Genomic DNA, 14,356 nt, shown 5'->3' with positions numbered 1-14,356 from the left:
AGCGAGACTGATTATTCTCTAGCGTGCTATTCGTTTTACAGTATATATGTTCTTATTTCAGTAAGGTGTGCATACTTAATACTGGACAGGGCGAAAGGTCTGGATTACACAAACAAGGGCAATCTTGACCAAGCTGAGTGTGAAGGAGAATGCCAGACCACCGCTGACTGTGTTGGCTACTCTCATTACAAGGGGCTCTTTAGCAAGAAGTGCTATCTTCACACAAGTCAAGATCCGCAACATCTGTTCAATCCAACTAACTACGAAACTGGGCAATCCAGCTGGAAACTGTACCGATGGTCATGCGACTTTGGTGAGTCTTGCACGTGGTTATGGAACTACTTTATACCATACGTAATTTCCGTAAGCTTGTCGTAAAGGCAGACTAATGGTTGGTCCGTATCACCGACTTGGTTGACTCACGATATAGTATCCGAAGTGGTCAATGCTCATGACGTTGATCACTGGGTTGTATGGTTCAGACTCGATTATTTACGAACCACCGCCATGTAGTCGGAATCTTGATTAATTACTGAATAATGATACGTACGGAAATAATCAACCAACAAACAAAAATAATCTTTGTGGTGCTTTCATGGAAGTCATGTATCCAGTCACTCATTCATTGATTTGCTGGTCTTCAGCATGCCATAAGAGGTGACTAAAGGGGTAGGGCGGTCCGGTCCGCCGACTTGGTAGACATGTCAACGCACCAGGATTGCACAGATCAATTCTCATGCTGTTGATCACTGGATTGTCCGACCCAGAACCGATTATTTACTGACCGTCGCATACAGCTGGAATGTTGCTGAATGCGCTGCTAAACATCCAACAAACCAAACCAAATCTAAAGGGATTGTTTTCAATAATCAAAAGCAAGAGGGACTAATTATCATGTAGTTATGCTTTATCAGAACTCATTCATTGTCTTTGCATGAACTGTCGAAGAGGCGTGTTTGAACGCGCAGCGCAACGTCTGTCGGCTATGGGTGATGTTGGAATCTGCTAAATGCCAGGTTTCCATACACGATACGTACAATGTTACAGTCTGCTGTTAGCAGACTATGGATCCGGTGCAATAAAGCCAAATGGGTCGATTGACCCGGACCTAAGTTCACCGACAATGGTACAGAGTCGATTAATTTTAAACCAGGTTTCACTTGATCATGCGTATGTTGCAGTTTTTATAAAGTTTCTCAGATATTGTTTAATTACAGCTGATCTCCTCGAGATATTATCCTAATTCAATGGTTTACAAAACTTTGAAACTTTGATCGTGTCTGCTGGCGTCAAAAGGAATGTCAAACCAACGTCAAAGTTTAAACTTATGTTGGTTGATTGGTTAATGTCAGCAATATTCCAGCTATATGACGGCGGTTTGTAAATAATCGATTCAGGACCAGACAATCCAGTGATCAATAACATGAGCATCGATCTACACAATATGATCCGACTGTTAGCCGACTGTTACGACAAACATGGGCTGCTACAAACAAGGAGCTGCGTAAAAGATTCTAAAAGGAACTGGTTCTGAGATCGAGTTCTTGTCGAGGTGTATTCTGTGATGAGATCCTTGAGATAAGCTGGCGCAAGATTGTGTAGACGTATACTTGTTGACAATATGGGAGAACTTAAAGTCAATACGAGATGTAATAATGAACCAATTAAGGCCTCGAGAATATAGCCGACATGGATTTCAAAGCAGTCAAATGAAGTGATTTAATCGAGCTGAGAAATGATACTTGACAGGACTTGAGAACTTTCTGTAGTGATGTACTTTCTGATGTTTCCGGTATTGTGCAGATGGAAGTAGCATGGTTTTTGCTGAGTTTGTCTAATGGAGCTGCTATGGAGAGATCGGAATCATTCCAGACACCTAGATCTTTCAATGTGGAAAATGTAGCTTGGGAAGAGTCAATATTGACATTTCTGCCCACGATCCCTTTCAGGTGTTTGCCAACAGGTAGACCTTTGTCATAATAGAAGTTTAGGCTTCTACTTGTTAACCATGATTTTATCGCACGACTGCAGATCTCGATTCGCTTGAGAGTGTAATGAGTTGAGTCTGACTTAAAAGCATTTATCAGCCGATTATCATCAATTGATTATCATCAGTGGGAGTAATGAGGAGTGTTGAATTTGTGTGGCATTGAGGAGCTTCGTCCTTATTCGTAGCCATTGTGTTAAGAATGGGCTTCAGTAGTTCGTAGGGGTAGCTAGCCAGACACTTGTACAGAAGGAAGAGAATAATTCTCAGACAATGGCCTTGTGGTACACCATGATAGCCCTCATAGAGAGTTTTTTTCCGCTACTAGCACTACCTGACTTGAAGTTTGAAGAGAGCCATGATAATGTAGTACCATCGATTCCAAACTGGTGTTCTAGTGGGTACTATAATTTGACAGAAATATTCAATCGATAAATGTTTTGACATGCTCAGTGTAAACGGGCTAGCTGCATAGATGACAAGGGTCATCCGTAGAATGAGTCCAGCCAGATGGTAGTGTTAAACACTCATCAATGTATCATGGTACATGTGTTTGTGTAGCAGTTTATAATACATCATTTAAACAGAACTTAACCTTTAAACATTACGTAAACATTAAATAGATATACAGTGGCAAGAGACGGAGTTTACAATTATGGAAAATACCATTATGACCGAAAACTACTGTATTACGCATAATTCCCAGATATGGACTGAATCAAATGGCTGGTGCTCTAACTGAACGCCTTCAATATTGTACCTACACACAATATCCAAATTATAAATGCTATGCAAGACAGTAGTATAAAATACACCACAAGTGCATACAAATTACTTACATATATATATATATATATATATATATATATATACATACACCTTATGGCTTCAATATTACTTTGAGGCAGGTTCTAAGCTGCATATAAATAGTCTAGTCGTTGTTTATGAATACTAAGACAATCGATTTATGAAACTACTCACACTTTAGATCAATCCCGTTACCTATTGGCATATCAGTCAGGTCACAACATTGACTATTCATATCAGCACGACAGACTAGTAATCAATACTTGTTTATTCGTACTTGTACTTTTCATCCAAACTGCCGCGAGACCTATACTTAACGACAAAAGAAACGCAAGTCAAGTTTATCGTTCTTGGAATGCGCAAAAGAATACAAGTCACAAACATCATATGGACAGCAGCCACCGAAATCACAGACAAGCATATCTAGATAGTTGGCACCAAAATCGAATCGATTTTTGAACGAGGGACCTAATAAGCCAATATCGTGATTGTACAGCACTCTCATCGAAGACGTTCATATGATCGATTAGCCCGTGAACTACGAAAAACAATGAATCATACCTTTTCATGGTATATCGGTGTTATTGATAATTTTTATAGCAGGCTCGATGGAATAAGTTGCATACTTGTGTAATGTTTACTTGCCAAGTAGGAAATGCTTTTGCTATTGTTTGCTGTGAAGTTTGCAGACAGTTTTTAATGTCCATGAAAAACCGATATGTTTTGTAAATATTATAAGAAATTGTGTTTCCATGTAAGTGCAGACAATCAGGTAATGATAATCAAAGATAGTGTTTAAACTGGTGAAGAGGCTTTTGCACGTATTTAGTGTGTGTGTGTGTGTGTGTGTGTGTGTGTGTGTGTGTGTGTGTATGTAAAAACTGTTCACAAAGCATGGTAACAGCAAATCAGGCAGAAGAGGCACTTACGCAAGTAAAGCAAATTGTGACTGTGTCAGGAATGCTACTCAGACTGTCCTCAATATCTTTGTTTGCAAGACAGTGTCAATAGTTACGCATGGCTGACAATTAGAAAAACATTTGAAAATATTCCCATTAGTTTCTTTACATTACTGCAAATTAATGTAGCTTATCAAACCATGAATCATGTGATGGATGTAAATTAGTTGAAACGCTGTATATATCTACATCTATAGGTGATCGGACATCTGAATTGATTGCTAGAAATGTGATTGATTTTATGTATAAATAAGGATTTGCATCGATGGAAAATAAGTTGGTGATGTGTTGTTTTCGCTCTCGTATTTACTTAGAGATTTGGAGTTAATTCTGTGGGATACGGCTTCGGGGACCAATAGCAGTTATTACCGTTATTACATTAAAAGACGTAAAAACCTTTTCTCCAACCCGATACACAATTTAAGTGTATCAAAGTCAGGACGATCTCCAAAACTAAAGCATTTGTCAAAGTCAATGATCAAGTAAAGAGTGTCTTGGCTGTCTTTAAAATGATTGTAGTTTTTGTTTATCTCTCCACAAAACGTGCATTTAAGTTAAAGGCTAAATGTCGCGCTGTTGTTACATTCCTGCCAAATCAGGGGCGGTGGGATAGCTTAGTGGTTAAAGCGTTCGCTCGTCTCGCCGATGACCCGTGTTCGATTCCCCACATGGGTACAATGTGTGAAGCCCATTTCTGGTATCCTCGGCCACTGTATTGGTCGAATGTTGTTAACGGCAGAAAAAGAGATACTCATTCACTACAAATCCATGAATACATACCAAAGCTGTTTGCTGTTCGTTTCATAAGGACACACAAACAAGCCGTAATTGTGTAACTTGTAGATCTAGTTTACAGTAAAGAGGCTACCCAAGGAATTTCACACAAAGACATTTGACAGGTGAAAATGTAACCCACTTAAAAGACACGAGTAGCTAATTAGACTGACTGTAATCCAAAATATATAATATTTACTTTTCTATCAGTGTAAATATCCAGGTTGTAATACTCTATAGTGGTAGGTGGTTCATGTGTTTTATATCCTGTATGTTGCAGGTTTATATTTTGGCGAAGCCACTGTTGTGCAGCCAGTTCAAGGTAAGTTTCAGCTGTCGTCTGGAAACGTAACGTTGTTTGTATGACGTATCGGCTGATGCATGCCATGAGTTCCAATCAATGTAGAACACAGGGAGTATTCTGGAGATAAATTAGGGAATTAACTTCCTTAGGGAGTCATTCAAATTTTCGTTGATCATGTTGGAGGCCCGTCTGCTGCTGTCTTGGGTCAAACATCGTGAAATTGATATTTTTATTCACATTGACCCATGTGTAGTCATTCTTATCTTTCAGGTTTAAATGTATCGAATCTGCAAAGCTCTTCCAGTATGTCTGTGGAGATTACGTCGGCTGACCCTGGATCATCTAATGTGTTAACACAGTCAGTGTTGGAGGAGTCATCTCTTATAGATGACACTGTTGTCTCATTTGAAGTATCTGAATCTGTGTTTGTGACAGACGGACCTTCAATACTATCAACTGAATCTGCGTTTCTAACAGACGAACCATCACCTTTGCCAACTGAATCTGTTTGGGGTACAGAAGACCCCTCAATTGTACCAACTGAGTCTGTGTTCGTGACAGACGTAACTTCATTTGAAACATCTGTATCTGCGTTTGGAACAGACGAACCTTCACCTTCACCAACTGACTCCGTGTTTGTGACAGAAGACCCTTCACTTGTACCAAGTGAATCTGTGTTTCTTACAGACGAACCTTCACCAGCAACACCATCTCCATCTTCTTCCTTTGCAGAAGGCATTGTCAGTATTCCAAGTATATTCTCTACCTCGTCCGTATTTCAAGAATCGTCACATATTGGAACAGGAGATGCATCTCTGTCATCAGCGCATCCGACGTCAACTTACAATGAAATTCTCCTGGAACCATCAAGTCCTAGTGTAAAATATAGCACGTATCTAGGTTCAGGCGTATTGGTTGATTTATCTTCAACAGTCACAGATCATCCTATGGTCTCCTCAACTGAGCCTACACAAGACACAACAGCGACAAATTCTTACCTTGAGAACACTTTCTATAACAGCCTCTCATCGGGACATATTTTACTACCTTCTGAAACCACAATGTCATTATTTTCAGCTTCTCTGCAAGGAGCAGTGGCAACGACAGATGCGAAACTATGTCCGTGCCAGTGTAAGCTGGTATTGAATGACAAAGACACAAGCAAGATTGTCCAAGAAATCAAAGAAAAACTTCATTTGGAGTCGGACCTACTTTCCAAACAGATTCGAAAAAGGACGAGTGCCCCAGATGAACGTCCCAGTTCTCAAGGCATTGGTTATGTGGCCATAACGTTCCTGTCTTTCGTGGGCATCTTACTGCTTCTCGCCGACTCGGCTACCTTGACCCTACATATACACATGTTGGTAGCCAACCTGTGCAAGAAATGAAAACCATCGATCGTGTGAACAAGAAAGAAGACTTCAACAAACTGAAAGAAGTGAAAATACTAAAATGAAACCTCGGGATGACCTACATATCCAGACTATATTTGACAAAATAAGTTAAGGATATTGGTATATTTATGATTGATATTTCATCAGTGTGTCAATGAATGAATACATCATTATTCATAAGTTCAAAATTTACATATATCCCTAACTATTTTGGTCCAGTATATACATGACCAGTCTGTTGTTCGCTAAATCTAGACAATACACCATTCTGAAAGTATTAGCTCAATATGTTTTGCATGCAATACGTCAATGATCTTGAGGGTCACACGCTCTCAGAGAATACCAAATGTCCCCTCAATTGCAAATTAGTGTCTCTGGAAGATCTTTTTAATGTCATTCGTAAAAGTATATCAATCAGAAATTGAGGATTAATTCTAAGAAATGCTGTAACGGCCGGTGTTCCCAAATACGCCGCTAGTGCACGCATTATATATTCACGATATTCACTGTCCATGACAGTAAAGGGAAGCTGTAATAACATAATTATTCATTTTTTATGTTTTTATATATACAAAAAATAAACAATTATGTTATTACGGCTTCCCTTTACTGTCATGGACCATACTCATACATCGATAAAATCATTTTCATGTTTATAAGAATTCCTGCTGAAACCATAGTCAATTTTACAATTGTGAGATTGAGTTCACTTTTATGCCGTTCTCAGAAAAGTAAAGTTGAAAATTTGGAAATTTTGATAAAAAGAGCATGCTCGGTGATGTTTGATTTTTTACATGAAAAAGCACATTCAGTTGTACTTTTAAAGACTATTAGAGAGTTGAAGTTGTACAGCCTAGTAATGACTTGTCATGTATAGCCCAAATACTAAAAACTCACTGTTTTGTTTGTTTTCGGGCAACTGAAATGAACATATTTTATAGAAAAAAAATCATAAATCATAAAATATAATGAAAATCAGCCCACAGATCCTCTTGCTTTTCGAAGCAAGATCTATGGTCTGCTGTGGAGATCTAGCTTGCCACATGTTTATTAACTTGCATGGGCTTTCTTTGATGTATTTGTTTCAGGGTCTGTATGGCAGACTTAGTTTTTGCTCCCAGCGATGCCTGCTTCTTGTCCAAAGGTTTTACCTCCAGGTTTTATGTAGATGTCATCAATGTGGGAGTCCAGCAACACTCATTACGTAACATTCCCATGACTTCTTTTCGAAACATTAAATGGCATGTGTTCCGTAGTGTGATGTGAATGCGTAACACTATTACTTTTGATATATGTTTGTAACAAATTGTAAATAGTGTAGCAAAACATATTTATAAACAGCTTACAAATGTAACGTGCTGACTGTGATATAAACGTGTATATAGTGTATTTATGAGGTAAAAATTAGTTATATTGTTCTGTGATATCAAAACATGTACATAAGGTTTTATAGCACACATATTTATCTTGCTTGTGTGATATCAACCGTTTACATAACCTTTTATAGCGCATAAATATGCACTATCAATATATGAAAACATGTACATAATGTTTTGTTGCGTGCAGGTATGCATTACGCATGCGTGATATCAGAACGTATATTACGTTTTATAGCTTACGCTAGTGCTAGATGAAAACACGCACATCAGGTTTTCTAGAAACCAAACATTCACAACGTTTGTGAGATATCATGAAGAGGTGGTTGTGTTACTGTTCTATAGAGTACAGTCACACGCATATAGATCCCAATAAAAATGACATTTTAAGTGGATTCTTACGGCAGATGACCAGGAAAGTGACTGATGGGGGCAATGGGAATTCTTGGTCAGAGTACGGGTAACCAAGGGCAACCAAGTGATTGAATATATCGAAATATCTGTCGATGACTGCATATAGATAGAAGCGACAATATCCTTTTCATATTCACAAGAAATCTCTTGTCATGAGCAATTCAGTGATTGTCACCATGCACTACGACGAATGAGCATGTGTGTATGATTCACTGTGAAATAGAGATGACACCAGGTGTTCATATATCATTGTATCTCCACTACGTTGTCGATATTCATTATGTCAGTCACACGTTCGCCTAGTGGTAGTAATACACAGTATTGCAGCTGAAAACATAGATGGGTACGATCTAATTCGACTAATGGAGTGCCAACGTACGTGATACAGAACTAGTTTGTTGCTCATACCGTTGACCATTGGTTTCCATCTAAAGCCGACAATCATAGCCTTACAGCTCAGTTTGAAAGCCGATCGCACCTGTAGAACTTAAACCGTAAATGCCATAGCCACGTGTAAGGTACGGTCATTACAATCAGAGCCTATCCTGTCTATCGGGTTTAGTGTAGCTGTTTGATCGTACAGCTATGAACGCTTGTGAAAGGAAGAACTGAAACTGGAACTATATATGAGATATGATGTGACATGACATATAACCGTGTTATGTTCAGAGAAAATAATACTTTCTGTCCTTTGAACTTTCCAGAGGAAAGTTTCGAAAAAATGAAATCTCAGAAAGTAAGCGTTCATTTTTTATAAACATATTTTTATTCATGAAATAAATAACATGAATTATGGATTGGCACAACAAGCCAAAGGCGTATGTAAGTGTCTCTCCATTGACTAAAATATCATACAATCAAAAAAGTATACAGTTCAGAGGCAGTGAATCATTTCAGAAAAAAGCGAAAAGGACAGTTATTTCCACAAAGGCATGAGATCATTCATATTCGGGAATAGTCTACACAAGTTGCATTAAAAGGATTCATAGTAATTGTAGTCTAGAAAAAAGTGAATGTATTTGAACGCAGCATGTATGTATGAACAGAGAAAAGAATGAGATGATTAGTTCTGTTGCTTGAAGTTCGATTACCTTGAAGAACTGTATTTAAGTCAACGCCATTAGTGTAGAAAAATTGATCTAATCTTCTTATGTTATAATAAGGGCAAGAAAAGAAGTAGTGGAGAGAGTCTTCCCATGGATACTCACATGCACAATTTGGATTATCTGAAATATGTCTATCACAACGATGAGCGTTCAAGTCACTACACCTCAATCTGAGACGAGCATGAATTATTTGACAAAATCTCGACCCAAAGTTTTTGTCAAAGAGAACATGTCTTTCTTTGGTCTGCAGTCGTTTATTGAATGAATTTACTGATTCTGAGTTAATTATTTCAGGTGGTAAATTGTTCCATAAGAGTATGGTGTTTGGTAAGAAGGGCCGAGCATACGACTCTGTGTGGCAACGAATTGCTCGAACACTATCAGTATTTCTCAGATTGTAGAACTTAAAGCTGAAACATGTTCTGGAATTAAATCAGATAAGTAGTTTGGAGTAAGATTATTATTCATTTTGTAGAATAATTAGTTTCTTGATTTTTCTACGCTTGACTAATGGTACGAAATTAGTTTCATTGTGGATGTTTTCATGACTAGTTCCTCTCACGGCTCCACAAATCGTTCTTAGAGCGTCTAGTTGTAAATTTTCTAAAATAATAGATTGTTCTATCGTACAGTTGTCCCATATGTGGCAACAATAATCAAAGTGTGGAAGTATAAAGTAAGCATAAAAGCGTTCATGTTTATGTCTTGGTTATGTCTTCTATTTAAACACTTGAAAAAAGCGTTTCTTTTGCTGTTCAGTATATACACTATTCACATATTTATTTTTACATTGTTTCCATGATGGTTCCATGCGCTGATTGTAAGAAATATGTCCATGTATTTGTGTCATGTACAACTGTGCAACATTCTACGGAAATAAAACTTTCACTTTGATATATAAGCATCTGCAGTTAGAAATGGGGTCAGCTTTTCCTTATATCAAAGCATCAACTCCGTAATCAGTTGACGCGGTTTCAATTGAAACATAAAGCCATAAAACACATTTATATAATCATATGAAATCAATACTAAATTTTCATTTTACGTTTTGTTTCTGTCATAAACTCAGTAGTGATAATGCTATAAGGAAAGTGTACCGTGACTTACAGGTTACAAACACATGCACAGACAAAATTTAGCGTGGCACCCTCGGGAACAGTATGTACAAATTGAAATGGGATACCTGCATCCATCCTGCAGTAGTATGCCCAACAGATGCACAGGTTTAGGTATTGGTCAGGTTAACTCAGTAGACACACAATAACCGATGGACTAATACATTATCGGGTACAATGATAGATGTAGACTTGGACTAATCCAGTCCAGTGATTGATCAACCAACCATTGAGCAAACATCCAAACTTTGGGGGAACACTGATTTAAACATCGTCATTAGTACTGGCACTGCGTGTTCATAACTGGCACCGTGTGTTTTTAATTGGCACCGAGTGTTCATGACAGGAAGTGTGTATTCATATTAGGTGTTCCTAACTGGCACTCTAGATCTGTTCCTAACTAGCACTGTGTTCCTAATTGACATTGCGTGTTCAGACCTGGCATTGTGTTCGTAAGTGGCACCGTGTGTTCATTACTGGCACTGTGGTCCTAATTGACACTGTATGTTCCTTGCTGGCACTGTGTTCCTAATTGACAATGTGTTCATTACTGGCGCCGTGTTTTCATAACTGACACTGTGTTCATAACTTGTGCTGTGTGTTCATAATTGGCACTGTGTGTTCATAACTGACACTGTGTGTTTATAACTGACACACTGTGTGTTCATAACTTGCGCTATGTGTTCATAATTGGCGCCACGTGTTCATAAGTGGTGCGGTGTTCATAAGTGACGCTGTCAGTTCATAACTGACACTGTTCATAACTGGCGCTGTGTGTTCATAATTGACACTGTGTGTTCATAACTAGCGCTGTGTGTTCATAACTGGCACTGTGTGTTCATAATTGGCGCTGTGTGTTCATAACTGACACTGTGTGTTCATAACTGGCGCTGTGTGTTCATAACTGGCGCTGTGTGTTCATAATTGGCGCCACGTGTTCATAACTGACGTCGTGTTGTCATCACATTTGTCACGACCATGAAAACACAAGAAGAAATGTAGTTTGACAAAAAAAGTGTATTTCTTTCAATGAATACATCGAGATAAAAAAAAGAATACATTCTGAAATTCACATTTACCTCTATTCCCTCTAAATTGTCAAAAATAACATAACAGATAGTTTCGAGTTGGCATGCAGTGCTCCCAATTATACATCCAACGTCTGGATTTTCTGGTTTGACGTACATGTGCACAGAGTTTCATTTATACTTTCTATTAATTGAGTATAATGGTATGGGTCCACTCTCACTCCATAAAATTTTAAGCTCTTCACATCCACGTGTTATAAAAACTACTGCTCTATTTATACACGAAATGAAACTAGGTAATGTGAATGACCACTGTCCACATACCCCTGAAATTGATGTTACTGTATTATAGGTCATTAGGCAGACATTTCAAATAAACGTGAATCTGAATCTGAGTACTCTGCCCTTTATGTTTGGCGATTGGCTTCTTTCATATTAACACTAGGTGAACATTGAAATTAAGTAAATTAAGTCTTTAAGAACCGTATGTTTGAATATATCGAGATAACACTTGGAAATCTGTCATCGCATGCCGTTTTTTTAATAGGGGTGTTCTCTTTTGAAATTTGTCAGCGGTTGTTTCTTAACGGGATAAGCCATAAGACTATTACGTCTAGTTTGGTGTTTAAAACACAGTCTTCATGCAATTTTCACCAACACTTTTGGCACAGGCTGTACTGTAGCTAAATATAAAATAATACACTTCCGGATTGACGTTACCTGTTTCAAATCAGTATCAGAATAACGTCCATTCACTTTAATAATTATTTAATCAATTTCACAATAACATATCCTGGCAAATAGGATACACATGTTCCTTGAAAAACATATGAACATTATAAGATTGAAACACAACAATGACCCAGTCCAGATAGACAGATTTAAGTTCATGTATTTATGTCCAGCAATGTTTTACCTTGCACTTATCCCCTAAGGACCCTAACCTCATAATGACCCAAGTGAAGTTTGGTATTATTGCATTCGGAAAAAAACATTTTTAAAAATATCCAGATTATATATACTCACTTCTTCATGAGTATTTGAACATCTGAACAAATGTCTATCCTGAAATATGGACAGGTTTGTTATGCATGCCGGGACAGTGAACTGGCGAAGATACAGGAAAAGTTCAAGAAAAAATTGCACATTGTACAGGGTGTTGATGTTAAGGCAGAGGAGGGCGTTTGACATATCCAAAACTGAAAAGGCAATGAAACATAGATGATTTAGTATACTGTGTTCACACATAATGGCAACTCTCAATGGTTTCGATGTGAAGCAGTGACATACAAATGACCCGAGTAAATAAACAGTAAGTAACAAATATTTTAAGCAAGAGTAACATAGTATATCTGGGCCAAATTACGTGGTGTTGTTCGCTGATGGTCATTGGTACGCACAGTAATTTACAAGCACAATAAGCAAGTAGAGTAACAACTATACCAAATTATGTGGCCCACCTCACACTCGTGACCAATTCGTGTTATTGCGGGACAAGCCGATTAGCGACACGTGCCCTTCTGGAAGTATTTCACATTGGTGAAGGAGAATCAGAACTGCTTCAAACAGGAACGATCGATAACTCTACTCGTATTTCTGTTTCAGTCCAATGACGTCATCGAAGTATACACACGCTGTGTTTGATTTAGCTGATTAACATATTTGTCAAAGACACATTCTGACGACAGTATTACCATATGTTCACCATATATTTCCCATTATGTTTCGGAAAAGGGTTTAATAAGCACGTACAATCACCACATTCAAGTCCGCAAGATCGTCTGAAATACAGTCAGTTGGACGCACGTTCATGAATTTGCATCTCCCACCTTCTGTCGCATGATCCGTATAAAACAATCACTCTAGACAGCCCGCACAATTCTGTTAGCTACGTTCGTAGTACTTTCAATATGACAATATATATTTTTCATGATTTATTAAAAACAATAACATAATGCCATAAACGATTTAAGTAGTCGTGATTGTTGTCATCATACCACCGCGCGTTTCCGCACATAACAAGCATCGATAGTGGGGACGAGTCTTCTTGGGGGTTACGGAAAGGGGCGAGTGTGACGAATGGTCCTGTTCAATGATGTTCTTTTGTATGCCCAGTAATTAATAAGAACCTTAAGCAAGAGTAACATATAATATATGTGGTCAAAATTATGCCTTTAATAAGGAAATATTTCTAAATTACCTGCCCTTGAGAACAAATTGCGAAGCATGATGTTTCTCCTCATTTCAATGAAACCTTGTAATAATCTACAAGCTACTGTCAGAACTGATCAGAATTGTATCAAAAAGCTACCATCAACTGCTGATTACATGGATCTGCACCGATATATATAAACTGGTACGTTGTATGAATTGGCAAAGGGGTGAGTATTGTATTAATGCTGCTGTTAGCAATATAAAGGCGGGGGCAACAGAAATGGGCTTCACACTTTGTACCCATGTGGGGAATCGAACTCGGGTCTTGGTTCTTCGGCGGGACGAGCGAACGCTTTAACCACTAGATTACCCCACCGCCCCTCTGTAAAGGAAGCGCAACGTTTCAAGCTATATCACATACTTCCGAGCGAATTTTCACATAGTCTTAAGTAAAAAAAATAATTTAGTTCTCGAAATCTAATAAAATATTTTGGCTAATATGAAATTGTACAAAGAAAAGCAGAGGCTTCAAACCAAAGCCTCGATACTGGCTAAAGGTCATGCCGGAGCATAATTTAACTTCTTTCGAAATGGCTGATGAAACAAAAACAATATCTGTTGAAGAAGTTTGTCGCCAAACCCCGGAAAACATCATGTAATTAACGAATTAAAAAGAAGTATTGTGTTACCTGATCTGAACTTTGTGCAATGCATTGCAGGTAATATGCTTTGGTACATTAATTTTAAAAATTAAACGTAATACTAAAACTTTGGAAAATGAAAGTATATTAATGAGACTGACTGGATCACGTACAACGGTTTACAATGTACAATCAAACGGTCATCCTTACAGATGCTCCTTCATATGCCCTGTCGATTGGATCGAATCTGTAAGAATTGCAACTACATTATTACTTTTAATTTTCCCTAATGCCTAC

The 14,356-nt window shown here is 38.0% G+C and overlaps 1 protein-coding gene across 1 annotated transcript in view; it reads left to right on the top strand.

The window, feature by feature from the left end:
* LOC137266118 (serine-rich adhesin for platelets-like) overlaps window positions 1–6,219 on the top strand; it is a 35,709-nt gene extending 29,490 nt beyond the window's left edge. The window contains exons 10-13 of the mRNA XM_067801615.1: window positions 62–313; window positions 4,808–4,849; window positions 5,102–5,423; window positions 5,499–6,219. Coding sequence (XP_067657716.1) covers window positions 62–313; window positions 4,808–4,849; window positions 5,102–5,423; window positions 5,499–6,219 — 1,337 coding nt within the window. The remainder of the gene's footprint in view (window positions 1–61; window positions 314–4,807; window positions 4,850–5,101; window positions 5,424–5,498) is intronic.
* The last annotated feature ends 8,137 nt before the right edge of the window (window positions 6,220–14,356 follow it).

The sequence above is a fragment of the Haliotis asinina genome, chromosome 15, assembly GCF_037392515.1.
Source record: "Haliotis asinina isolate JCU_RB_2024 chromosome 15, JCU_Hal_asi_v2, whole genome shotgun sequence".
Classification (NCBI taxonomy): domain Eukaryota; kingdom Metazoa; phylum Mollusca; class Gastropoda; order Lepetellida; family Haliotidae; genus Haliotis; species Haliotis asinina.
Note: the sequence above shows the minus strand (reverse complement) of the source record. Positions and strands in the feature narration are given on the sequence as shown.